Here is a 27,179-nt window from a genome sequence, read left to right as displayed (position 1 = left end):
CCCCTGTGGATTGAAAAACGCGCTGAATCCGTGCAGACTCAGATCAGGGGAGGAGCCGGAACTTGATGCAGCTTGCCACCGTTTCAAATGAGTTTTTAAAGGGGACTGAAGCGATCACTAATTAATTAATCAAATAATTTTTTAGGGGGGCTGGGCATAAGTTTAGGGGGGCTGAAGCCCCCCTAAAAAGGGCCTAGCGACGCCCCTGGTTAAATACATGCATATTGTATAATAAATTATTATTATTTTAATTAAAATGTTTTGTATCCATTCATTGTAAATAAATACAACGCATTATCACAGGATATAAATTCAACGACTCACTGCATTAGGTATTGAAATAGGTATAAACAAATTAAATAATAATATGTATAATCAAAGTATTTCATAAAATGTCTAATAATATTTAAGTTACATGTTTTTATTGTTTATTTACTTTATTGCTCTATTACTTTATTACTGTTGTTTATCACACAATTAACATGACAGCTCATCATCGCTATCAAATGTCGCTTTGTACTCAGGCTTCAGATCTGCGTATTTCTCGCGCAGCTATCCAGTGTTTTTATTTTCTGCGATTCGACCTAGGATATGCGCACGTCCTACCCAGTGTTGTTGCACTTGAAACACGCCTGCTGTAGTTTGAACCCGGCACACAGCAGCCAATCAGAGCGTAGGTTTTTGTCTCGCGGAGGGCCGTAGCCGCTACACGTTCAGTCATCATGGTGAGTCCAAAAAACAGACAGTTTATCAACATAAACACCAAATTGGCATCTTCTAGCATTTACAGTTGACACATATTAACAATGAACGGTTTACTCGCTTGGATTAAAGACTTGTAGTGAAGTAATGAGTAGATTCTAGACAAAATAAATGTTGATTAGCTTGTAAGCTAATGTGAATCAGTGACTGATGCTAAAGCTAAAGCTAACGAGTGTTTGAATGAGAGTTTGGATTATTGTGATTTTTAATGTACATGTATTAGTCGTGTTAAATATCTGATTGTGTGAAACATTTATGCTTGTAAGCAGTTTGTTTATGATCATTCGTTTCCTATAACAGACTGCACTGATGTTGATGAGGCTGTATTAGACTAAAGGATATGAAGTCCATCACAATGACTAGTATAAATTTGAGTTTTTATTGATAATCGGCGACTGATAACGTTAGTTGATCTATCCCCGATGAAAGTGAGAGGGAACTTTTGATTTGTCAAACTCTGATGATAGCATTTGATGGTTGAGTTATCAATTGCTTGGCTTGTTAAGGGCAATACGATTAGAAATAACTGGTTTGCTATACACAAGAAATATGTATTAATTTCCTTAAAGTTACGCTAGTTGGTTTGAGTGAACTATTTAGGAAAACATCTGAAACTGATAGTTCTGCTCATGCAAGTAAGCTTGGATATGACAATCTGATATCAGATTTGTGAAAACCTCATTACACACACAATCAGTGATGTGCAGCATCTTTATCAGAGCTGTAGTGGTTACTGTAATGGACTCTCTTGTTCATAACAGTCTTCGACTGATGCTAATAGTGGCCCCAATCAGGCATCACCTTTTCCTGGTGTACCACCTTCAGGAATCCCTCCGCCCTTTGTAAGTTGGTGTTGGAAAGTCTTTACTGTAAAGCCATCTCTCTCTCTCTCTCTCTCTGTCTCTTTGCTCATACTTGGTTATGTTCACCTTAATTCATGCCTTGAATTTTTGTTTTGTTTTCAAAGATGGGGCCACCAGGAATCCCGCCTCACTTCCCTCCAATGGGAATGCCACCCATGGGCCAGAGGCCGCCCAGCATGGCCCCCATGCCCCCAGGAATAATGCCCCCCATGATACCCCCGATGGGAGCTCCACCCATAGGACAGGTGAGAGCTAATTGTAAACTGTGTATGGCAGTCAGATTTTGCTTTGAAAGGATGCAGTGTTTTTAAATCGGGGACCGGGGAAGTCGTGGCCTTATGGTTTGAGAGTCGGACTCTTTGGAACTTTGGATGGGTTAAAAGCAGAGCACGAATTCTGAGTATGGGTCACCAAACTAGGCCATATGTCACGTCACTTTCACTTTAAATCAGGTTTGTACATGGTAGCTTATGGACACGGTGATTCACACATGCAAAGTAGTCTTTTCTGTATGAACAGAAACACGGCACGGCTGACATTGTATGTTAGTGGATTAACTTTGTATTGGATGGTAGTCATATTAATGGTCAAAGTAAGTTCTTCATCAGCTGTAGTAAATTCTCTGGGAGTATGCAAATTTGGACAAAGATTGTGACATGAGATTGTTGTGAGTCAGATTTTACCTAATAATTTGAAGTTTGGTGGTTGCTGATTTAAATAATGATTTAGTTATTTTTACAGTGATATAGAATTGGAGTGATTTGCCAATTGGTTAACTAATTTTTGTGCCACAAATAATCGTTATCTGAAATTTTGAAGAGCTAGACTGTACATATTACTACAGAGAATATTTAATGAACTAAAATCTGACACGTTTTAATGTGACGAAAGTAATGTGTTTTAATGTTAATTCAGTAATTATTGGAAAAATCCAAGTTTAAATCATGTCATTCATTACTTTTCTCACTCCAGTATAAAGAGTTTGTACGCATGGTGTCCATACATATTTCCATCAAGTTTATATTGCTAAATAATCCCAATATGTGCGTGGAAAATAGTGTATGCATACTTCAATTCCCTTTTTAAGTATACACAACTTTTATAAATGAGACCCCTGCTCCTCTGATCAAATTCACTGCTGTTGTCAAAAATGTATGATTCTGATTTATTGAGAATAGGAAAATCTACACCACCACAGCTAAAACAATATCGACTAGTGGTCGACTGATATCGTTTTTTGGACTTTTTTTTTTTTTTTTTAGATAAAATTTGTAAAAAAAAAAAAAAAATATTATTAATAATATTTAAGAAATTTGAAATCATTTGACAATTGATTAAAAACTAAATGTGTAAAATAAACTTACTTTCGATTAGAAAGTATTATTCACAAATAAATAAATATTTAAGAAAAATACAATTATAAAGGAAGTAAACACTGTAACCAACAGGGCAATTTTGTTGCATTGTTTCAAATAAAGCCAGGGTAACACTCATTTTGCATACAGCACACAGACAAAATGATTTAATATCACAGTGGGCAAATGACATTCATTGTTGTGGATGTTAATACAGATATATTTGTCGTTCTTTGTGTGAATGGACCTTAAAGGTGCAATAGGTGATTGACTTCAGAAACATATTTTGTTATACTGGTTGAAAGGTCTCTTCACATCCAGATAGCAATCATTAAGTTAAGTGTTAAAATGTATTTATCTGTATTTATATATTCTGTGGAAGGCGTAGGACCAAGAAACGATGTCCAATCAAAATACTCGGTCCGAGCAATTTACCTGCTTGTCAACATATGTATCTGCATATCTCTGCGCTCAGTGTTTGCTCAGACAGAATACGTTATTAGCACATTCATGCACGCTGTGTAGACAGAGCAAGAAAGGCAGACAAACATCAACAATCTGGTCTTCCTTCCTGGTATTATAGTTATTTTAAAGTTTTCTCGCTGGTTAATGACAGATGGTATAGCCCAGTGGTTCCCAATTCCAGTGCTCGTGCACATATTTTGCATGTCACACTTGACATGAATGAACTGTGTTCCAATCGAAATAATCTCTACACAGTGTTCATTGTTGTCTACTCCCTGAGCAGGGGTTTATTTCACTGATGTAGCCTATTGTAGTAAGGTTGTCTCTGGTATTCTGGTCTGTGATCATAAATGCGTTCAGGGGGCGTGGCTTTGGACGGCGATTGCAGAGAGGGGGGGACATTCGCATTCAGTGCTATCAGGCTAAAGTTAGCATTTTCAAAGATCTCCTATTGCACCTTTAAGACTCCATTACCATTTAGTATTTATAGTTATTGTGTGAATCCCACAAATTAATGTGCCTGTCATATTTATAGACCATAGTAAAGGGGTTACAAATCATTCAGAACATTTTGGGGAATTTCATGTAATTCACCCTAATATGGAAATGAGAGAAAAGCATCAATTTGAACATGAATATAGACATAAAAATCATTGATATGATTGCTATAGTGTTGTCTTATTGGACCTGATGCTCCATCTGTGTGTGTGTGTGTGTGTGTGTGTGTGTGATAGGATGGGATGAATGGTGTGTTAGTGGATGTTTTTGACTACGGAGCTCAGGATGTGCTTTACACCCCTCAGCTCACACCTTGTTCTCCCCTTTGCAATGTAGGAGGGAAATTAGCAGTTCATATTAATTTTTCATGAAACTCTTTTCTTAGATGCCAGCCATGTTGCCACCAATGATGCCAGGAATGATGATGCCCCCCCGACTTCCAGCTGCATCAATCCAGCCTACGGGACCGGTAAGCTAGCCGGTATATCACACTACTCCTCCAGCGCCGGTTAAATATAGACCCTCACATGAATAACCCTAATGAACACACTGCAAAGTGGGAAAATGTCCCAATTTAGAATCAACACCATTTTATATAGCACTTACCCATGTGACACGAATGATAGTAGCGGAAGAGATCAGCTTGCTCTGCTAATTTATTTCAGTTTGATGCTGTACGTCTCCTTCCCTGCATTAGCACACTTGGTAACTATTCAGTTTTAGTTAGACTTTAATAAAGGCAATGTAAATAAAGCGATCATCAGAAAGCAAGCAAACATACTGTAACCTTCAGAACTTGGTCCAAAAAGAACATGCATTAGTTATGTTTACATGCACTTCTTTATTGAATCCCAAAAGTCCTGATTTCTGAAAGCGCTGTTTATATTTATTCAGTGTACTTTGCTGAGTTAAAGCATTATAAAAACTTTTAAATGGTATGACACATTTTATTTCAGTCACAGTGTAATTCAGTTTTGCAAAGAGGCTATTACTGATGGATGGGGCAGTTAAAAACTAGGTTGAGCAAAATACCAATACCAAAATGACTAACATTACAATATTTAATGCTAAAGTGTATGATATGACTCACTCAATGTCTGCATTTTAAATGTATTTCTGAAAGGAAGACAGTACCTACACATTAGCTGTGAGCAGTTCTTGATGTGATGGTGTATAAAGTGTGGATAGTGGAGTCATATCTGAGCAGTAACATGAATCAGGCCAGTTCAATCAGAGTGGCTTAATTCATTTGTGTTTCAAAGCATTACGTCACTAATGAACACGGATGAAAGGACACGGTTTCCGTTCTGTGTGTGTGTATATAAAACAAACGAACCATACATGTGCACTTCTTTATTTTAACACACCTCCTCAGTTGTGATTAAGATCTGCTTTATTTAATCAGCTATATTAAGCATCAAACAGCCTGTCGTTAGTTAAGCATATTAAATATTGATAGCATCAGTAATAATTAGTGCCAGGCTTTGAGCTGTAGATGAAGACATCTGATCAGAGGCTCCAGGAGCTGTCAGTCACCATGTCATTTCCCTTTCCTGTAATTTGAGGTAAGGAGGCTGCTAATGAAGTCAGCTCTGATAGATCTGCTCATTGACTGATTGAAATCCAACAATTATTGACAGGACTTTCTTGGATGATAAGTCCTTTAAAAGATATCACACACAAACCACCACTGGCTCTGCAGCCCTTTACCTAAATTCATTACTTCAGACTTATGTGTCTGAAAAAAGATCAAACTACCTTTCTAATCTTTTTGTATTCTAGTTTTATACAATTATAAAAAATAAAGACCTCTAACACTAGCTTGCTCTATTCTTTTTTTATTCTATCTGTTTTCTTTTTATTTATTATATTATTTAAAATCCCATGCTACGTGTACTGTGTTAACCTAACTGTCCTCATTTGTAAATCACTTTGGATAAAAGCATCTGCTAAATGTAAATGAGCTTATTCCATTGAATGGTTTACTTTTTGTAATGAAACCTTGTTTTTCTTTATGTCCTTTCCAGCCTGGTGTGAGTCCAGTGGAGTCTGCAGGTGAGAAATTAAATAGTTTGGGGTGAAAATCATATTGTTGATGTAATATTTCTAAATTTAATCTTTGGGTTTGTTCTGTTTTAGCACCAGCTGCTCCTGGAACAACCGTAAGAACAAAAATCATATTATTGTTAATATTGTTTAGTTAGGATTATACTTTGTATTTTTTTTTTTTTTTCTTCATGGATTATCTTTCCTCCTAGAGCTCCATATCTACTGAGTCTTCATCTGATGAACAGCTGAAAAAGGCAAGAAACAACAGTTATTATCGGTCATAAATGCTATATATGCCTGAAATTACAGTACAGCTTAAAGTATGTTTGTTTGTTTGTTTGTGTGTGTGTGTGTGTGTGTGTGTGTGTGTGTATATATATAAAAAAAAAAAAACACACACATAGACACACAAATTGTATCAGTTGTTCTAAACCTGTATATATTGAACACAAGATATATTTTGAAGAATGTTTGTAACCTTACAGTTTTGAGTCACCATGGACTTAGTATTTTTTATTTAATTTTTTTCATATTATGGAAATCAATGGCTACCAGCAACTGTTTGGTTACAAACAGTCTTCAAAATATCTACTTTTGTGTTCAACAGAAGCAGCAAACTCAAACAGGTTTGGAACAACTTGTTTGTTGGTGAGTTTAGATTTTTGTGATAATTTTGCTTTAAAATGAGGTTTAGAAGCAGAATTGGTAATTCAATTATTTACAGTTCCCATTCCTACGGAAGAATTCAACTATGAATGCTAGGGCTGCACGACAAAAAAAAAATAAAAAATAATAATCTTTAATAATAATTTTTTTTTTTTTTTTTTATACTAACACTAAAATGAAAACTATGGAAACCCCTTAAGATAACCTGTAGAAGAAAAAAAAAACACATCTTAAGCACTCAGAATAACATAGGTGGACTTTGAACAATTACCTAATTGTGTCATCTGTAATTGTAATCTCGATTACAAATTTGATTAATTTTGCATCCCTGATGAATGTTATGGATGTAATTAGCCGGTGTGTACTATTGTTTTCTACTACTTCACTAGCGACTGCAGGATGTGGCTGATGAAATGACTAGCGATGACTAGACACTAATGATGTACTGAGTGAATTGTTCATGATGTCTCCTGCAGAAGTCAGTATGGACCGAGCACAAATCCCTGGATGGAAAAACATATTACTACAACACCGAGACCAAACAATCCACCTGGGAGAAGCCAGATGAACTCAAATCGCCTGCAGAGGTAAAAACAAAAAAAAAGGTCAACACATCCTTCTTGCTTCTTCCTTGCACAAATCATATTTCTTCTGCCAACATTACTGTTCATTCAGGAGGTTATGACTTTTAGGCATATTTAAGGTGTTTAAAGAATCTTGTTTATGTTTTGTTTTTAGATGCATATAGTAGTTTATACCACACAAATTGCTGAACCAAACTAATAATTATTTGAATTGAATTTGAATTTTAAATGTTTTTAAATAAAATAAGTTTATTTTTTTTATTTTTGTTTATTTTTTATTTATCCTTTATTTAACCAGGAGAAGCCCATTGAGATTAAAAATCTCTTTTGCAAGGGAGACCTGGCCAAGATAGGCAGCTGAATTACATCACATCATTACATATGTACAAAGACACAAAAAAACATGAAAATAAAAACAAATAAATAAATAGAAACAATTTGAAAGCCAATTATGCACTTACAATGAAATCTCAATTAAAAACATTGACATGTGAGGGAGTCCAACTCAAAACATCTCATTCTTAGCTTAAAAACACTCAAAGGAATCAATTTACTAAGTTTTAAGTTGTTCTGCAGCAAATTCCATGTAAAGGGAGCAGAATAAACAAAGGCCTTTTTACCCAGCTCAGTACTGACATGTGGGACAGAAAACAAGACAACAGCCTGAGAACGGAGAGAGTAATCACCAGCACTTTTTTTCATAAGAAGTGAACATAAATAGGATGGAAGCACACCAAGAATAGCCTTATATATAAATATGTACCAATGACAAAGCCTCCGTGTGGCCAGAGCAGACCATCCTACACGAGAGTACAGCTCACAGTGGTGGCTGCGAGCTTTACAATTAGTAATAGGTCTCAACGATGCATGATAGGCTGCGTCAATCATTTGAAGGCATTGAGCAGATGAATGCATATATAATATTTCACCATAGTCCAGCACAGATAAAAAAAAGTGGATGCCACTAACTGTTTTTTAACATTAAAAGAAAAACACAGCTTATTTAAAAAGTAAAAACCCAATTTTAGCCTCAACTTTCTCACTAGACAGTGAACATGAGGCTTAAATGACAGGCAATCATCAATAACAATACCAAGATCCTTATGAGTTGTAACAGTCTGTATTTTACATCCGTCAAGAGTAATCACTGAAGGAACATTCAGTGGTCTATTCCGAGTGCCCGTGAAGAGCATACATTTGTTTTTTCTGCATTAAGCACAAGTTTCAACTGTAGCAACGTGTTTTGGACCACAGTGAAGGCATTCTGTAAATGTGCAATGGCTTGTTTAAGAGAGGGTGCACAGCAGTAAATAACTGTGTCATCTGCATAAAAATGAAAGTTTGCATCAGACACATGCCGATTAAGGTTATTTATATAAATAGTAAATAAAAGAGGGCCTAACACAGAGCCTTGTGGAACCCCTTTAAGGATTGGTAAAATACCCAATTGAACACCATCATACTTAATGCACTGGGTTCTGTCAATAAGATAGTTTGAGAACCAAGAGACCGTATTCTCTGAAAACCCCGAATTAAGAAGCCTAATATTTAAAACATCATGATCAACCGCGTCAAAAGCTTTTGACAAATCGATAAAAAGTGCTACACAGTGCTGCTTTTTGTCAAGAGCAACAGAGATGTCATTTATCACCTTCATTGCAGCTGTGATGGTACTATGTTTTTTCTAAAACCTGACTGAACTGAGAATAAAATGTCCTGTACATGCAAGAAGTCTTTCATCTGATCACTCACCAGGGATTCAAGCGTTTTGGCCAAAACAGACAAATTAGAAATTGGCCTGTAATTATTTAAATTTGACGGGTCACCCCCTTTCAATAATGGACAAACAATTGCAGATTTCCATATTTTGGGAATAGTATTGCTCTCTAAAGTAAGATTAAAAAGGTACGTTAGAGGCTGTAATACACAATCAGCAGCTATTTTTAAGAAGTAGGGCTCTATAAGATCAGGTCCTGGGCCCGTATTCATAAAGAATCTTAATGCAAAAAGTAGCTCCTAGTGACAAAATTCTTAGAAATGTGGGCGTTTACTCTTAAACTTAAAGAAAAAATCCTAGTAAAGAAAAAAGTAATTCAGAAATCATCTTAACCCTTAAAAGAGGTCTTAAGGTCAAACTTGTTAGGAGCACAGATGAGGACTTTTAAGAGGCTTAAGAGTTTCTTTAGCAGAGGAGAAAATGGCAGAGAGACATAGGCAGAAGAAATGTGTTGTAGACAATGGATGACAGTGAGTTAATAAGACGGTATAGATTATATAATAATTTATAATTTAATATATAAATTAAAGGGGGGGTGAAATGCGCTCGTTTTCACTCAATATCCTGTTAATCTTGAGTACCTATAGAGTAGTACTGCATCCTTCATAACTAAAGTCTTTAGTTTTATTATATTCATAAGAGAAAGATAGTCTGTACCGATTTTTTCCTGGAAAAACACGGCCGGCTGGAGGCGTGACGTGTGGGCGGAGCTAAAGAATCACGAGCGCCAGTAGGCTTTTGCGTTGAGAGCGTTTGGAAGCTGTGACATTACCGTGAAGAAAAAAACATCCAAAATAAACCATGGCTAACAGTCAGATTCAGCCGTTTATTTATGATCCAGAATCAGATCCCGAGGCTGAAACTGAACGAGAGCAGCAGCAGCAACGACTCGCTCCGAGTGGGGCTCGAACCCGGGCCTCCGGCATGGAAGGCGGACACACTAACAAGGAGGCAGAGATATTTTAAGCAGTTTTACTCACCGCCTGCAGTTCCAACACACGATCGTGACCCTTTTTCGTTGGGATTGCATCATCCTTAAGAAATAAACGATACGCAAATCCGTCGTCAAACTGGGCCTTGTTTGTAAAACAAGCATCTTCGAAATGCAGGGAACAAACAAAAACACTTGCACAACTCCGTTGATGCTCTGTAAAAATAAACTCCATCCACTGGTCCCTTAATGCTGTTTTTTTTTTTTTTTGGTAATCTGTGCAGGGTTGTCTTGCCCTGGCAACCAAAAATACACTTCTTTTGTGACATTTCGCGACGCTCTCGCTCTGATCAGTGAAGGTCTGTGCTCAGCCTCTCAGTGCTCTGCTATACGGGAGCGCGCGCTCTTCCGGGAGAAGTGCCCTAGGACCCATATAAGGAAATTCCGCTCCATCTAACGTCACACAGAGCTATACTCGAAAAAAACTTTCCGAAACTTGTGACAAACCGGAAGGAGTATTTTTGGTACAGAAATAGTCCTTCAAACGTACAACTTAATTTTTGAAACTTTGTCCATGTTTAGCATGGGAATCCAACTCTTTAACAGTGTAAAAAAACTCAGTATGCATGAAATAGCATTTCACCCCCCCTTTAAAGTAATTACTACATTACGATATTTTGCAACTGGGAAAATGCAACAATGCAATAGTGATGATTTGGGTCTGTCACAACCTTCTGTAAGCAGAGTGATCACACAAACAATTACAGCACTTTCAGAACGTCTTATTGTGTCGCAGTTCATTTAGTTTCCACTGGACATTCACACCTTACAGGCTCAAAAAACTGCATTTATGAATATAGCAGGCTTATAGGTGCGCATAAGCAGGGGGAATGGACCGTTAATAGTTTGTGCTATACGCTCCCATGTCTGCTTCTTGTCCCTTGCTATGACTCTCGGCCAAAATTTTCCTTTAAGAATGGCCTTGTGTTCATCCACTAACTGGGCTAACAGTAAACACTGTTCCTCTGTCCAGTTTGGCTTTTTCGCCCTTCTTGGTTTTGATTCCATGTTTGATACATTAAAACCAACATTCAAACCACCACTTAAATAGGACAGCAATCACTGTAATTAGAAAGAGTGGAACAATTTTTATCATTCTAAGCCAATCAAATACCTTGTAGGAAATTACAAGCATGGTAAATAAAAAAAGGATTTATATACACACATATAATGTGTGTGTGTGTGTGTGTGTATTTGAGAGAACGGTCAAATAGGATAAATTACGCATGTAAATTCAAAGTGAGAATTAGAATAGAGCCTATTCTATTCTAGAGTACAGAGCCTATACTATACTATTCTATATACTAAAATCACTCTTTTTTTCCTTCTTGGACAACCAACCAATCACAGTCTTCAAAAGATTGTTTCATACATAGCAACAGGGTCAACCCCGCCTCCGCACTAAGATGAAAGTTTTTGTCTTTTCCTTACTCAGAGTTGCTCTCAGATCGGTCCCGAATCGCTTTTAAGCTAAGACTTCTACGTAAAAGTTTTTAAGCTAAATTAAGAGTTTTCTGAGAGGATTCTTAGAATCTATATGATTACGGGCCTTGGAGGTTTTTCAGGAGCCAGCCCTTTTAGGGCTTTATGGGAAAATGCAATGTACATTAAGCTAGGTTGAAATATAAAACATAATTCAAAATGTTATATATAATACAACATATGAGATCCTTTAGTTTCTGAGTTATTCTCATTTGTTATGTAATATCTGTGTATTTTGAAACAGAATTAAAGAAGTTTGTGTTTTGCAGCAAATGTTGTCCAAATGCCCGTGGAAAGAGTACAAGTCCGACAATGGCAAGCCCTATTACTACAACTCCCAGACCAAAGAGTCTCGCTGGACTAAACCCAAAGAGCTGGAGGACCTGGAGGGTCAGTGTGCAGAATAAATAGCATTGCTACACACATCCACAAATCTCACATGAGGAAATGGTTGAACTTTGTTTCTCTTTTTTTCAGCGATGATAAAGGCAGAGGAAAACGGGTGAGCATCAGCTTTATTTACTAAGACCAGAAAGGGCTTGTTCACCCAAACATAAAGAAATCATTTACTTACCCTCGTGTCATTCCAAACCCTTATGTCTCTTTTCTTCATCTTCAAATCAAAGATTAGTCCATTTCAATTGAGCGATTAAATTATGGACATTTGATTCAGACCCTTTATTTGTATTTTTACATATAAACCTTGATCAAGCCACATATGCAGAGTTTTGTGTTACTGAAATCTTTATTTTATTAAGCTACATAAAAAAAAAATATATATATAATTTCCATACAGTTTTTCTTTTTAGAAATTGAAAGATTGTCTGACTATAATAATTGTTAATCTGTGTGTGTGTGGTGAAGGACGGCTGATGTTGTGGCTCCTGGCACCATCCCTGCTCTTACATCCCAGAGCGAGTCGTCTGTTACCGTGGCAGCAGTTGCTGAGACGGAGGCTACCATGGCGACAGTCGCCACAGAGGAACAGCCGTCTCACGTTCCTGCTCCGGTTGCTGAGGTCACCAGTGATGTCACCGTTAACTCCACTGAAGACACGCCCAGCATAGAGACACAACCCAGGTAATGAACCCTCAACACGTATATTACACCACTTTTACAAACTAAATCGATCTTAAAATAATGGGCATCTGTAATGTTCACATGTGAGAAACTGGCCATCATTCACTGACCAACTGAGGATCATACACTAGCAGACTTTAAATCGTTCCTTAACAAACTCATGCAGAAATATCAGACACGTTTAATATCCTCAGACTGGATTATAGTCTAAAGCTAATAAATCGGAGTCTGTGACCATCATGCACATCAAATGTGTTGTTCATTTATTTGCAGTAATGATGTTTCTAAGGAGGAGAGACCTGAGCTGGTGAAGAAGGTTTACAAGTGGAACACAAAAGAGGAGGCAAAGCAGGCATTTAAAGAACTGCTGAAAGAGAAGGTAATATCTCTCTCTCTCTCTCTCTCTCTCTCTCTCTCTCTCTCTCTGTTTCTCTCTCTCCCTCTCTCCTGTAGTGAGGACGGAGGTGTTGATATTCCGGCTGGGTCTTTCTAAATTTAGTGCGTTTTAATTTGGCTCACCGAGTGCTCCTGAGAGAGCTGCGACTGTTTAATTGCTGTGAGTGTGATTACACTGGAGTGAAACCACACGCTTCACAGGACACACGCTCAGAATGGATCAAGAACTTTCTGTTTTTTGACGTCAACATTAGTTTTTTTTTTAGCAAATCTAAATGAAATTATGCTGCTTTCCTCCTGGGAAGTTTTAATAACTTTTAATAATTTGTGGAATTGTTTTTACTGCTTGCTGCATAGCTTGTTTATTGTTCATACTTTTTTTTGTTTTGTTATTATATACATTTTCTTTACCTCCTAAAAGTTTTTGGACACCTCTCTATTTTTAGTACATGAAATAGGCCTGTTTTTCACTTAAAAGCACAGATAACAATATTGTAATTACTTGCCTGAGGAATGTCATATGTAAACAACATTTTATTTGAAAGTGTAAAACTAAAGAAAAATATCCAAACCTTTGTTTCTGTTTGCATACAAAGTAAAAAAAAAAAAAAAAAAAAAAACAACAACACCCAATTATTGCGTTTTTCTTAAATTCTTTAATTTCATTCATTCGTAAAAAAAACAAAAGGACAATTGGGACTTTAAATTAGTTAGACTTATATTTTCTAGTTCTCCAGTTTATAATGATATATGGCACTTAATGCTGACTGCTGGAATAGGTCTGAACAACAAAGAAAAGTGCAGGTGTGACAGGCGCCCCAAAAATGTTCTTTTTTTATGTTTTGATGATGCCATATGGAGCTTTTTTTTTTTTAACATGCATTGAGTCACAAGAAAAGTAAATTTGCATATCTCTCCCTCTATGTGAGTAAAGGGTGTTTCCTCCAATGCATCATGGGAGCAGGCCATGAAGCTGATAATCAACGACCCTCGTTACAGGTGTCCACATACTGCACACAACATTAATGGCATTTAATAGCATTTGCATCCTGTGCCTGTGTCCCTGCTGTTCTTCACTGAACCGCTTGTGTGTGTGTGTGTGTGTGTGTGTGTGTGTGTGTGTGTGTGTGTGTGTGTGTGTGTGTGTGTGTGTGTGTGTGTGTTGTGCAGTGCTCTGCCCAAGCTAAGTGAAAAGAAACAGGCGTTCAATGCTTATAAGGTCCAGACAGAGAAAGAGGAAAAGGAAGAAGCCAGAATCAAATACAAGGAGTCTAAAGAGACTTTCCAGCGCTTCCTGGAGAACCACGAGAAGATGACCTCAACCACACGATACAAGTGAGATTTAAAACTGTTGGATGACAACTTTAATCAGTGCCTGTTTAAAAATAACAAAGATCTCAATGTAGACCTCATACTTTGGGTTGGAGATTTGAACATCCTAGCAATACAGTCAAATATACTCTGAGCAGCCGGTAAGCTCCACATCTGTCCAGCATCTAGTGGAGGTTTGCTCCAGCACCACTCTCATTATTAATCCAATATCACTATAAACAGGGTTAATGAGTTTGTCTGTCATTGATTCAGAGCAGTCGAACTTCACTCCTCCACTTACTCTGATAATTAAAATCACTTCATCATTGTGATGGTGACATGTTGGCAGGTCACTGAGTTAAATGATGCTATTCGTGTAAATCTGACCTGTAATCAGGCTTTAATAGCTGTGTTGTTTTTCATCCTGTCTCAGAGATACTCTGTTATTAATTAGAAGTTCCTCTTGTCTTGTACAGGAAAGCAGAGCAGATGTTTGGAGATCAGGAGGTGTGGTCATGTGTCCCCGAGAGAGACCGGCAGGAGATCTATGAAGATGTGCTCTTTTATTTAGCAAAGAAAGAGAAGGTTTGATCAGCTGATTCTGTTCATCACTGCATATATATATTAGTGCTGTCAATCGATTAAAAAAAATTAACTAATTAATCGCACAATTTTTTAAAATTAATCGCGATTAATCGCGATTAATCGCGATTAATCGCAATTAAAAGACTGAAACTTTTTGGATATGTAAATGTAAAATGTAAATAATTAATGTAAACTCAAGACAAAGAAACTATTTAAATTCAAAATATGATTGTTTATTGGAATTTTTGTTTAACTTGTAACACAGATTTTCTCATGTAAACAACATACCTGCAATAAACCATCAATATCCTCCAAATTAACTGTTGGCTTGAAAGCCATATTTATTACAGAAATAAAAGCACTGGCATGTAAGTACCATTTGAATTTCAAAACAATCAATGCCAATAAAAAACAAAAATGATTTCTGTTATGTTGAATTCTAAGTGGACTGCAAAAAAATTCCAAAGTATAGTCATTGCCAGTGCTTTAAGTGGGCTGGTATGCACTCAGTACCGCCACTTCCAAATATAGCTCTTGAGCGTACTGCCACCTCTCCGTGCGCCCAGAACGTGCTTGTAGCGTACCGGTACGCTCATCTGGACATCTGTTTTAATAGAGGTTTTAATCTTTTACCTGCACTGCCGATTTTCAGAGCGCCCTTCACAATGCAAGCTTCCTAATTCATCCCACCCAGAGCAGAAACTACATTACCCATTCACCCTTAAGTTATACAAGTGAATAGCGCATGTGTCGCTTTTCCCACTGTTAAGTGTCAACAACTCAATGTGGCCGGAGAAGGTGTGTGAAACTCGTTGTGAGTTATACTAAAGCAAAATCTTGAGTATTTATTGTCTGATAAACATTAAAAACTGTCTGCGGAGGTTGAGTCGTCCTGCAGCCCCCGCTGGCTGCTCATTGGCTGCAGCATCTTTTTTCTAAGTTCTAAAAAAATACCGTAGACGGCAAGGAACAAATTTAGATATTCATTTATCTAATTAATCTATAGCCTATGCACAAAGACAATATGATATTTTTGTCCCCTTTTTGTTTTAAAGCTTGATGAAGAGAGAGAGCGCAAGTTGCTGCAGCTGAGGAGGACAGTGATGCACGCGTACAGGAGTGATTGACAGTTCGCGGCACTGTGTACAAAAAATACTCCGCTACACAATTATTTCCTTATTTTCGTTTAAGCTTATTAACGTTAGCGTTACAGAAAGGTCTGATTTACGCACTGTTACAGTCATTGTTTTTTTTTTTTGTTTTTTTTTTAAACAATGACATTTGAGTTCATGATTTTAATGTTGCTGTTTCTTGTGGCAGATTGAAGAGTAATCCGGCAGAGTTTTATACTGAAACTTTCCGTCTAAAAGTCCTTCCTTGGTCTTATCCATATTTCTTTGCACGTTGAACACACATAGGCCACAACTGGAAATAAAAAAAAACTGCAACCGCGTTAATTGCGTTATTTTTATTTAACGCGTTAAATATTTCAAATTAATCGAATGCGTTAACGCGCTAATTTTGACAGCACTAATATATATATATATATATATATATATATATATATATATATATATATGTGTGTATATATATATATATATATGTGTGTTACACTAATAATCTAATAACCTGCTAATTCATTTTTATTATTATTATTATTATAATTTTTTTTCTTTTTTACAATTTAAGTGCTGATATCACTTTCAATTTTAATATGCAAACTTCAATTAGCAGGCAATCCACCAGATGTGGCTGTGCATTAGAGTGATTAAGGGATGTTGTTAGGTGTGAAGCATCGTGAAATTACTAACAATCGTGGCTTATTATCATTATAAAACTTTAGCAACCACGATAAGTAATATAACTCATTAGTTGAACAGTAGGCTGTTTACATTTGCCGACCACTAATACAATAAAACAAAGAAAGAAGAAAAGTTACATTTAATTTAAAATTGACTTGATTTGTGGTCTCTGATGTAGACGTATAAGAGTCTCTCTCTGGATGCCCATAATGCCTTTATATGTGGTTTTGTTTTGCATCACTAACATTCTTGGGAAAATGTCTTTAATTGAAAGTAATCGTGATAATAATGGCATTTATAAGCAGTGCAAAAAATCTTCACGCTCTTAAAATCATCTTTATTTATATATATATATATATATATATATATATATATATATATATATATATATATATATATATATATATATATATATATATATATATATATATAACTCAAAACATGAATTCGCCAGTATTTAAAGTCGTATTGGTGGTTTGCTCTTAAATAATGATTAATTATAAAATAAACATTTAAATACATATATTATGTCATGATCATGGCTCAATACTTTCAGGAACAAGCCAAACAGCTGCGGAAGAGGAACTGGGAAGCTTTGAAGAACATTTTGGACAATATGGCCAATGTGACGTACAGAACGACGTGGTCTGAGGCCCAGCAGTACCTTCTGGATAACCCCACCTTTGCTGAAGATGAGGAGCTACAGAGTATGAACACACACACACACACACACACTGCCACCTCCACATGATGATGCTTTTAACCTGCATAATGTGTTTGATATAGAGGAAGCTTTCATCTTCTTGTGTGTGTGTGTGTGTGTTAGACATGGACAAGGAAGATGCTCTGATCTGTTTCGAGGAACACATCCGTGCTCTTGAGAAAGAGGAAGAGGAAGAGAAACAGAAGACTCTGCTGCGAGAGAGACGCAGACAACGCAAGAACCGAGAGTCTTTCCAGGTGACACACACACACGTGTGACTCGGGCCTGGTTCGTCCGCTGCATCACACGTCCAGCTTTCTGATATGAAAAGCTCTCACCCTGATTAATTGGAGCTTGACGCTGGAATATCAGCTGTTTGACCGAGTTTAGGGTCTTGCAGATCATTGTGAATGCTAAAGCATCAATAACAAAATACATGAATAAAGCATCAGTGGAAGGTCTAATGCAGTTTATTAAGTATTTTTAAACTGCGTACACCAACAGCTGATGCTGAATTCTTCACTACACAGATCTACTGACACCATTGCATACTGGTTTGGATCAAATCACACATATTAGACTACCAAAACTATGCCAGGATTTTTATAACCTGCGTAGGGATGTTCATTTTGGTTATTTTTCCTAACTGACACTCGTTAACTGACTCGTTAACCGTTAACCAACAATATTATTTTAAGTGTCTGTGTCCCATTAAAAATTACATACTAACATTTGTTTCCGGGGGAGTAATTTTACATGCACAAAAAAGCAATATTCATATGGTCTTCATGCCACATCACGCACCTGCAGCGCTTCTGTGTGCGGAGAAAAACATGATAAAGCTAGGCTATATATAGCAAATTAATAGGCCTATAAAAGAAATATATTTTTAGTTGAATAATAAAGGTTAATTTTGTTCATTTTTGTGCTGCGCGAAAGGAAACAGACGACAAAAAAACAGCATCCTATTTTTCTTTAGACTTACAGTATTGTTCAAAATAATAGCAGTACAATGTGACTAACCAGAATAATCAAGGTTTTTAGTATATTTTTTATTGCTACGTGGCAAACAAGTTACCAGTAGGTTCAGTAGATTGTCAGAAAACAAACAAGACCCAGCATTCATGATATGCACGCTCTTAAGGCTGTGCAATTGGGCAATTAGTTGAAAGGGGTGTGTTCAAAAAAATAGCAGTGTCTACCTTTGACTGTACAAACTCAAAACTATTTTGTACAAACATTTTTTTTTTCTGGGATTTAGCAATCCTGTGAATCACTAAACTAATATTTAGTTGTATGACCACAGTTTTTTAAAACTGCTTGACATCTGTGTGGCATGGAGTCAACCAACTTGTGGCACCTCTCAGCTGTTATTCCACTCCATGATTCTTTAACAACATTCCACAATTCATTCGCATTTCTTGGTTTTGCTTCAGAAACAGCATTTTTGATATCACCCCACAAGTTCTCAATTGGATTAAGGTCTGGAGATTGGGCTGGCCACTCCATAACATTAATTTTGTTGGTTTGGAACCAAGACTTTGCCCGTTTACTAGTGTGTTTTGGGTCATTGTCTTGTTGAAACAACCATTTCAAGGGCATGTCCTCTTCAGCATAGGGCAACATGACCTCTTCAAGTATTTTAACATATGCAAACTGATCCATGATCCCTGGTATGCGATAAATAGGCCCAACACCATAGTAGGAGAAACATGCCCATATCATGATGCTTGCACCTCCATGCTTCACTGTCTTCACTGTGTACTGTGGCTTGAATTCAGAGTTTGGGGGTCGTCTCACAAACTGCCTGTGGCCCTTGGACCCAAAAAGAACAATTTTACTCTCATCAGGCCACAAAATGTTCCTCCATTTCTCTTTAGGCCAGTTGATGTGTTCTTTGGCAAATTGTAACCTCTTCTGCACATGCCTTTTTTTTAACAGAGGGACTTTGCGGGGGATTCTTGAAAATAGATTAGCTTCACACAGACGTCTTCTAACTGTCACAGTACTTACAGGTAACTCCAGACTGTCTTTGATCATCCTGGAGGTGATCATTGGCTGAGCCTTTGCCATTCTGGTTATTCTTCTATCCATTTTGATGGTTGTCTTCCGTTTTGTTCCACGTCTCTCTGGTTTTGCTCTCCATTTTAAGGTATTGGAGATCATTTTAGCTGAACAGCCTATCATTTTTTGCACCTCCTTATAGGTTTTCCCCTCTCTAATCAACTTTTTAATCAAAGTACGCTGTTCTTCTGAACAATGTCTTGAACGACCCATTTTCCTCAGCTTTCAAATGCATGTTCAACAAGTGTTGGCTTCATCCTTAAATAGGGGCCACCTGATTCACACCTGTTTCTTCACAAAATTGATGACCTCAGTGATTGAATGCCACACTGCTATTTTTTTGAACACACCCCTTTCAACTAATTCAACTAATTGCCCAATTGCACAGCCTTAAGAGCGTGCATATCATGAATGCTGGGTCTCATTTGTTTTCTGAGAATCTACTGAACCTACTGGTAACTTGTTTGCCACGTAGCAATAAAAAAATATACGAAAAACCTTGATTATTCTGGTTAGTCACATTGTACTGCTATTATTTTGAACAATACTGTATTTTACACACACAGATTTTGTTGTGAATCTAAACAAATAAAAGCAAACCGTTTACACTTCCGATTATCTTTATGACTACTAGAAGTTGCTTTCAACGTTAGAAGGGAAACTCCAGTGATCGCTGCATGCACACTCACAGTTAACACAGTTATGCAGCCTGTTCATTATCATAATACAATACAGTCAGTCAAACACATGGGGAAAACACACTGCTCCGTTTAAATGTGTAATAAAATCTGTGCTGGTAAGTGTTATCACCGAACCGCCCGGATTGTCTTGATGTTTTAGTTTTACCCTAAATTAATTCGTTTTGTTGCTATAGCTTCTTATAGGCTATAAAGTTTTTTTTTAATAGGCTACTGCTCATTGAAAGGATTTGTTATGGAGTTAGGGGAACTAAAATAGCAAAGCTAAAATAGCATGCAACTTATCTACACGTTTTTTTTGTTCTCTCTAAAAATATATTTTTTATGTGTGTTGCATTGCATATTTTAACATTGCAGCAAACATTTTTTTTTATATTTTGATAAATTACTGAAACTAAATAAATGACTTTTTAAACCGTTTAACTGATTGTATTAATCATACAAAACTCTTAACGGTCTGTTAACGATAAACCAGTTAAAATGAACATCCCTAAAGCAGTGGCTTGCTAAGAAACATTGTCTCTGAGAATGTGAGGCCTGCTAAAGCAGACTAACTAAAGGACAAGAGTGTTGACATGTTTGTGAAGTGTAGCGTGTGTGTTTCAGAAATTCCTGGATGAGCTTCATGATCATGGGCAGCTGCACTCCATGTCTGCTTGGATGGAGATGTACCCAACCGTCAGCGCTGATATCCGCTTCAACAACATGCTGGGCCAGCCAGGTCTCTCTCTCTCTCTTTGATGCTGATGAATCATACATGTAATAGGGTCCTGTCCTCTGTGATGCTGTCTCCATTTCACTGGTGCAGTCTGTGAACTCAACATGGCTTTGATAATTCAGCACATAAAACAGTCCAGAATTTCTTATTTTGGGCCATCTAAAACAAAATACAAATTGCATGACTAATAATAATAAAAAAAAAAAAGATTAACCCCTTAACTGTCACTCACATTTTTGAACATTGACTTTGTAGTGCACAATCCAAACTTAAATTTGAATAATTTATGAACGAAAATATTTTGTAACAAGATATTGATGTACTATTTTCATGGTAATATAAGTTCTGATTTTAAAATGGGTTTTAAAGGTGCTGTAGGGAACTTTTGTAAAAAAATATTTTTTACATATTTATTAAACCTGTCATTATGTCCTGACAGTAGAATATGAGACAGATAATCTGTGAAAAAAATCAAGCTCCTCTGGCTCCTCCCAGTGGTCCTATTGCCATTTGCAGAAAGTCATGCGCTCCCGGTTAAAAATAACCAATCAGAGCTGCGGTCCGTAACTTTGTTTGTGTTCAAAATATAGGAAAATGAACATAATAAGCGAGTACACCATGAATCCATTTTCCAAAACCGTGTTTTTAGCTTTTCCTGAATCACTAGGGTACACCTATAATAAGTGTTTATATTCGGACTATTTTAGATTGCTTCGGGGATACTGCGGCGGAGTAACCCAGTACCTTTGTGATTCTTCATAGACCTAAACAGTGAGAAGTAGTTCCGGCTATGATGTTCTTCCACAAGACGCAAGCAGTTCTGTTTATTAACCGCTAGAGCGTCAAAAGTTCCCTACTGCAGCTTTAAAGGATGAATTTTTAGATTTTAAGTTTTCAGTGGATATATAATTTCTGATGATTTCTAAAATGTGATCGAGAAACATGCAACAAACAAGTCTTGTTTTTAAAACAAAGGTCAAACCTCCAGTTATAATTTAGATTTTTGAGGGTGCACTCTTGTCATACATTAATCGATTACTTTTCCTACATAATTTTTAACAAAAAGTATTGGTGAAATATATATTTGGGAGTCTTAGGCCTTTCCAACGATATATAGTTTGTCAAGATTAGATTAGATTTAATTGTAATATAGTGAAGTAAATGTAGGCGTCCCACAGGGTGGACGGGTGACAGTTAACAGGTTAAGACTACATTACTTATCAGAGTGTTGTTTATTGTATATGATAATTATGTAATTCTGTTAGATATTTGTGTTTTTGTTCTTATTAAAAAAATAAGTTGCTCATTCGTGCTACGCTTTGCATGTGTTTTTAGGCTCCACCCCTCTGGACTTATTCAAGTTTTACGTGGAGGATCTGAAAGCTCGTTATCATGATGAGAAGAGAATCATTAAAGACATCCTGAGGGTGAGCGAGAGACTGTGACGGTCAGTGTTTGACATCAGATCAGTGCTGAAGCCCTTGATGAAGTGTGTGTGTGTGTGTGTGTGTGTGTGTGTGTGCGCGCAGGATAAGGGCTTACTGGTGGAGGTCAACACAGGCTTTGAGGAGTTTGGCTCGGTGATCAGTTCTGATAAACGTGCCACAACGCTGGATGCAGGGAACATCAAACTGGCCTTCAACAGTGTAAGCAGACTGCCTTGCTGTTATTCATTCTTTTATTCAGATTACATTGATCCAAAATGTGATTAAATGCCCAGTTACATTTAGAAGCAACAAATAATGCTTAAGAAGCCTGTAACAAACTAGTCCCACATAGACAAGAGAAGGGAGTGGTAATAATAAAGCTGTATTTTCAGCATCATTACTCCAGTCTTAAGTGTCACATGATCTTCAGAAATCATTCGAATATGCTGATTTACTGCTGAAGAAACATTTCTGATTAATATCAATGTTGAAATCGATACTCTTCAAAACTTTGGGGTCAGAATGACACTTTTATTTAGCAAGGGTTAATTTAATTGAACGGAAGTGATCAAGAATGATAGTAAATACATTTAGAATGTTACAAAAGATTTTTCAAAGAAATGCTGTTCTTTAGAACTTTCTATTCATGAAAAAGTCCTGAAAAAAATGCATGGTTTCCACAGTGTTTTCAGCTTATAACCATTATAACCATTACTAGCTTACTAACTGCATTTGAAGGCTTCATTTAAATATCTTAAGTATTACAAACCTTTCCAAACAGGTAGTGTACTTGATGAATGAAAAGAACTACAATATGTTAAGAGCATAAGGAAAGGAATATATGCTTTTAAAAAGACAAATAAAAGTTTAGCGTATAGTCATTGTTTTTGGTTGGCCATATCTGTTTATATTAGGGATGCATCGATCCGATTCTCTGGATCGGTATCGGCTCCGATACTGGCATTTTCTGTGGATCGGGTATCGGACAGACGAGATCGATCCAAATCCGATATTGTGCGTATACTATTGTGTTATTGTTGAGCCCCACGAAAGGCACAACAAAATTATAAAGCACCAAAATGTTTTCGTGGACATACCATATTTTTCGGACTATAAGTCGCACCTGAGTATAAGTCGCATCAGTCCGAAAATACGTCATGATGAGAAAAAAAAACATATATAAGTCGCACTGGACTATAAGTCGCATTTAATTAGAACCAAGAACCAAGAGAAAACATTACCGTCTACAGCCATGAGAGGGTGCTTTATATTGTTTAGTGTAGTCTACAGGAGCATTGAGCAGCATAGAGCGCCCTCTCGCGGCTGTAGACGGTAATGTTTTCTCTTGGTTCATGTCTCTTGGTTCATTTCTCTCGGTTCATGTCAAATTAATTTTGATAAATAAGTCACACCTGATGATAAAGTCGCAGGACCAGCCAAACTATGAAAAAAAAGTGTGACTTATAGTCCGGAAAACACGGTATTTCAAGCATTCTGAAGCTGTTCCTATATTACACTTTAGTAATACTTTTCTGCGACATCAAAGATTATTAATAGTCTTTCTTGTTCTGTCCTAACTATGAAATGTTTCTGCTTTTATTACTGTGCTATACATTTAAAAGAAACATATAGGTATCGGTAATGGTATCGGATTGTATCGGTATCGGCAGATACTCCGAATTTTAGGGATCGGATCAGTTCTGAAAAAATGGTATCGTTGCATCCCTAGTTTATATATCATAAATTTCAAACGTCATTTAAAAAATCTCAAATTATGAAACTGAAAGTTAAAAACAATGGAAAGGAAGAAGAATTAAAATCACTGAAATGCAAAATAGAGGAATTAATTGATGAATAAATGTATACACAAATACAAAAGCAAGACTTCGGTTTGGATTCTGTCTTGTGTACGTGGTCCTCCAAAGTGTGTTTGATCTGTTTGTGCTGAATCTGTGATTTTAGTTGCTGGAGAAGGCTGAAGCACGTGAGAGGGAGCGAGAGAAGGAAGAGGCCAGGAAGATGAAGAGGAAGGAGGCGGCGTTTAAGAGCATGCTGAAACAGGCCACGCCCCCTCTAGAGCCTGAGGCCACATGGGAGGGAGTATGTCATGCTATTACAACAAAATCTCAGTCATCTATATAATGTATCTGTTAGCTAGACTGTATGATCTTCCTCCACTGATCTGGTGTTTGTGGATGCTGACTCAGGTGCGAGAGCGGTTCCTGAAAGAGCCTGCGTTTGAGGACATCACGCTGGAGTCCGAGAGGAAGAGGATATTCAAAGACTTCATGCACGTGCTAGAGGTATGAAAGAATAATTAATGTTTTTACAAGAGTTTTTAAAGCCACCAGATTCATATTTAAAAGAATTGACTCTAGGCTGGAATTCAGTGGTTTTATTTATTTATTTTGGGGGGCTTAAAATCATCACCCTTGTGACTCCTGAATCATGTGAATCATCACAGTACTGTGTTTTTTTTAGTGTCGAATCACAGCTGTGTTTTTGTCGCTTTAATTTGCATTTGGGAGCTCAATGTTCATCACTAGAATCGTTTATAAATCTGTTGTTGTTTACGAAGAGAAGATTGCATCACATGATCCTTCACAAGTCATTCTAATATGCTGATTTGCTGCTCGGGAAACATTTATTGTTTATTATTATCCATGATTAAAAACGTTTTTGCTGCCTAACATTTTTTTTGAAGCCATGATACCACTCAAACATTTGTGGTAAGATTTAAAAAAGAAAGAGAAATTAATAATGTTATTCATCATACATTAAAGTGAGTGGAAAGTGAAGACATTTAAAATGTTTCAAGAGATGAATATTTAATAAATGTAGTTAATATATCTGAAAAATGCAAATACATGCTGTTTGTTCAACTTTCTATTCATCAGAGAATCCTAATATAAAATAAGCATCCCAATTTCCACACAAAATATGAAGCACTACAACCCTTTTCAACATTGATAATAATCAGAAATGTTTCTTGAGCATTAAATCAAATTGTAATGATTTCTGAAAGATCTGGAGAAAATTCTGCTTTGCGTCACAGGAATAAATGACATTTTATAATGTATTCAAATTGAAAACGTTATTTATTTTGTAATAACTTTTCACAATATTGCTGATTTTACTTCTTTCATCAAATAAATGCAGCCTTGGTGAGCAGAAGATTTATTTCAAAATCATTAATAGCAGTAATAGTATATTAATAATAACAATAATTATATTATACATCATGATTATTAAATGCTTCTTTTTACGTTTACAGGACAATATGTATTACAGTAAGATTATATATTTTAATATGATTACATGTATATTTGTAAATAACAAGTGTGGGGGGCATGGTCAGATTTTCCTGCTTTTTTTTTTTTTTGTCTCCCGCTGATCACAAGCCTGTGTACCACATTTAACACATGTACAGTTTGTCTTGTCACACATATCTGTTCAAATAGAGGTTTCTAAGAGAAAATGAATCTTGAAAAGCTAAAGTCTGTGATCTGTCTCTTCAGCACGAGTGTCAACATCATCACTCAAAGACTAAGAAACACTCCAAGAAATCAAAGAAACACCACAGAAAACGCTCCCGGTCTCGATCAGTGAGTACTTCGTCCAGCCATCTCCTTTCATACCCGCACACTCGCCGCTGTTGAAGTAGCCGTGCGCATGCTGTCTTCAGAAATGTTTTGATGACACGTTCTGTTCTTCTTCTTCATCACTTCTCACTCATCCTCCTAAACGGTGTCCTGTGTGTCTGTTCCCTGAAGGGCTCGGAGTCAGAGGAGGATGAGTATCACTCGAAGAAGAAGAAACTCTCCGCTTCTAAGTCTCCATCTGAGCACTCGTCCTCTGGGGAATCTGGTCAGTGACGTATAGGATCGATATCAGTGTCCTGCACAACACATCAATACTGAATACATCATGAGCGTTTAACAGCAGCCTCTCACTGACCATCATCTGATCTTGATCTTTACAGAGAGGAGCTACAAGAAATCGAAGAAACACAAGAAGAAGGGAAAGAAAAGACGACACAAATCAGTGAGTCGAACATTAAATAACAATAAAGTGTATAACTCTAAATGGCTATTATGTTACGCGTGTTTATTTTTGGCAGGCTTCAGAGTCTGAAGGAGAGAAAGAGCGGAAAGGAAGAGAGAAAGAGAAGGATAAAGAGAACGACAAATCCAGAGCGAAGTCACGTGGAGAATCCAAGCAGAAATCCCCCAAAAGAAAGAGTACAAAAGAGGAGGTGAGCGACCATATCTGAGAGCGATCATATCTGCTTTCTTTTGTGTTCTCTCATTCGCTCACACCCCGATGTGATCCGATTTCCTCTGTCTGTCTCTCAGGGAGGATGGGATACGTCCGGAAGCGAGCTGAGTGAAGGAGAGCTGGAGAAGAGGAGGCGTACTCTCTTGGAGCAGCTGGACGCACCATAAATCTCCCTCTGACAGTCTGTCCGTCTCTGTCTCTCACTCGTATTCTTCTAATGTGTTTCGCATCCTTTTGCAATGTGCTGACAGAATATGGATGAGCATCTGAGTGTCATGTAGTCTCTCTGAGAGGCAGTGTTGTCCGAACATCAGCACTCTTGATCTGGGCTTGTTTGGTTTTGTAAAATTATTTTCAGAGGTTGCAAGTGTTATGATGCCTTTAACTGCAGAACCTTTTTTTTTTTAGGTAGCTGTATATTTGTTATTGCCAATAGTTTTAAACTTTGCTGATAATATTGGAAAAAATGAACCGGCCTGCATAAAACACCTATTATTCAACTTGATTAATCCGTAAGATTGTCTGTAAAATGTTTGGGAAATGTTATCGGTATGAAAAATGTCTGCAGCATTGGTTTTAACTTGAATTTTTGACAAATAAACTATAAAAAACAATGCTTTTTGTC

General features: G+C 36.9%; 1 protein-coding gene across 2 annotated transcripts; it reads left to right on the top strand.

The window, feature by feature from the left end:
- The first annotated feature begins 601 nt into the window (after window positions 1–601).
- On the top strand, window positions 602–27,179 carry prpf40a (PRP40 pre-mRNA processing factor 40 homolog A). Of its 2 annotated transcripts, XM_052606923.1 has the most exons (27): window positions 657–725; window positions 1,524–1,604; window positions 1,730–1,870; window positions 4,329–4,412; window positions 5,971–5,998; window positions 6,083–6,105; window positions 6,202–6,246; window positions 7,135–7,245; window positions 11,762–11,882; window positions 11,970–11,994; window positions 12,357–12,572; window positions 12,846–12,951; window positions 13,903–13,967; window positions 14,139–14,303; window positions 14,756–14,864; window positions 17,223–17,373; window positions 17,493–17,626; window positions 20,738–20,852; window positions 22,185–22,276; window positions 22,379–22,495; window positions 24,239–24,376; window positions 24,484–24,579; window positions 25,795–25,881; window positions 26,050–26,143; window positions 26,259–26,320; window positions 26,397–26,531; window positions 26,632–27,179. In XM_052606923.1, the coding sequence occupies exons 1-27, from the start codon at window positions 723–725 to the stop codon at window positions 26,719–26,721; spliced, it is 2,634 nt and encodes an 877-aa protein (XP_052462883.1). In that variant the 5' UTR covers window positions 657–722; the 3' UTR covers window positions 26,722–27,179. The 2 variants fall into 2 exon arrangements, with proteins under 2 accessions (XP_052462884.1, XP_052462883.1); XM_052606924.1 differs by lacking the exon at window positions 1,524–1,604 and having other exon boundaries at window positions 602–725.

The sequence above is a fragment of the Carassius gibelio genome, chromosome A9 (genome assembly GCF_023724105.1).
Source record: "Carassius gibelio isolate Cgi1373 ecotype wild population from Czech Republic chromosome A9, carGib1.2-hapl.c, whole genome shotgun sequence".
NCBI classification, from domain to species: domain Eukaryota; kingdom Metazoa; phylum Chordata; class Actinopteri; order Cypriniformes; family Cyprinidae; genus Carassius; species Carassius gibelio.
The sequence above is the reverse complement of the archived record's forward strand: the minus strand, read 5'-3'. Positions and strand labels throughout refer to the sequence as shown.

What these genes read in the sequence shown, in the direction of transcription:
- prpf40a (XM_052606923.1), top strand. An exon ending in CTGATGAACAGCTGAAAAAG is followed by an intron (nt 6,247 to 7,134) that starts GCAAGAAACAAC and finishes TGTCTCCTGCAG; the next exon opens with AAGTCAGTATGGACCGAGCA. An exon ending in ATCAACGACCCTCGTTACAG is followed by an intron (nt 13,968 to 14,138) that starts GTGTCCACATAC and finishes TGTGTTGTGCAG; the next exon opens with TGCTCTGCCCAAGCTAAGTG.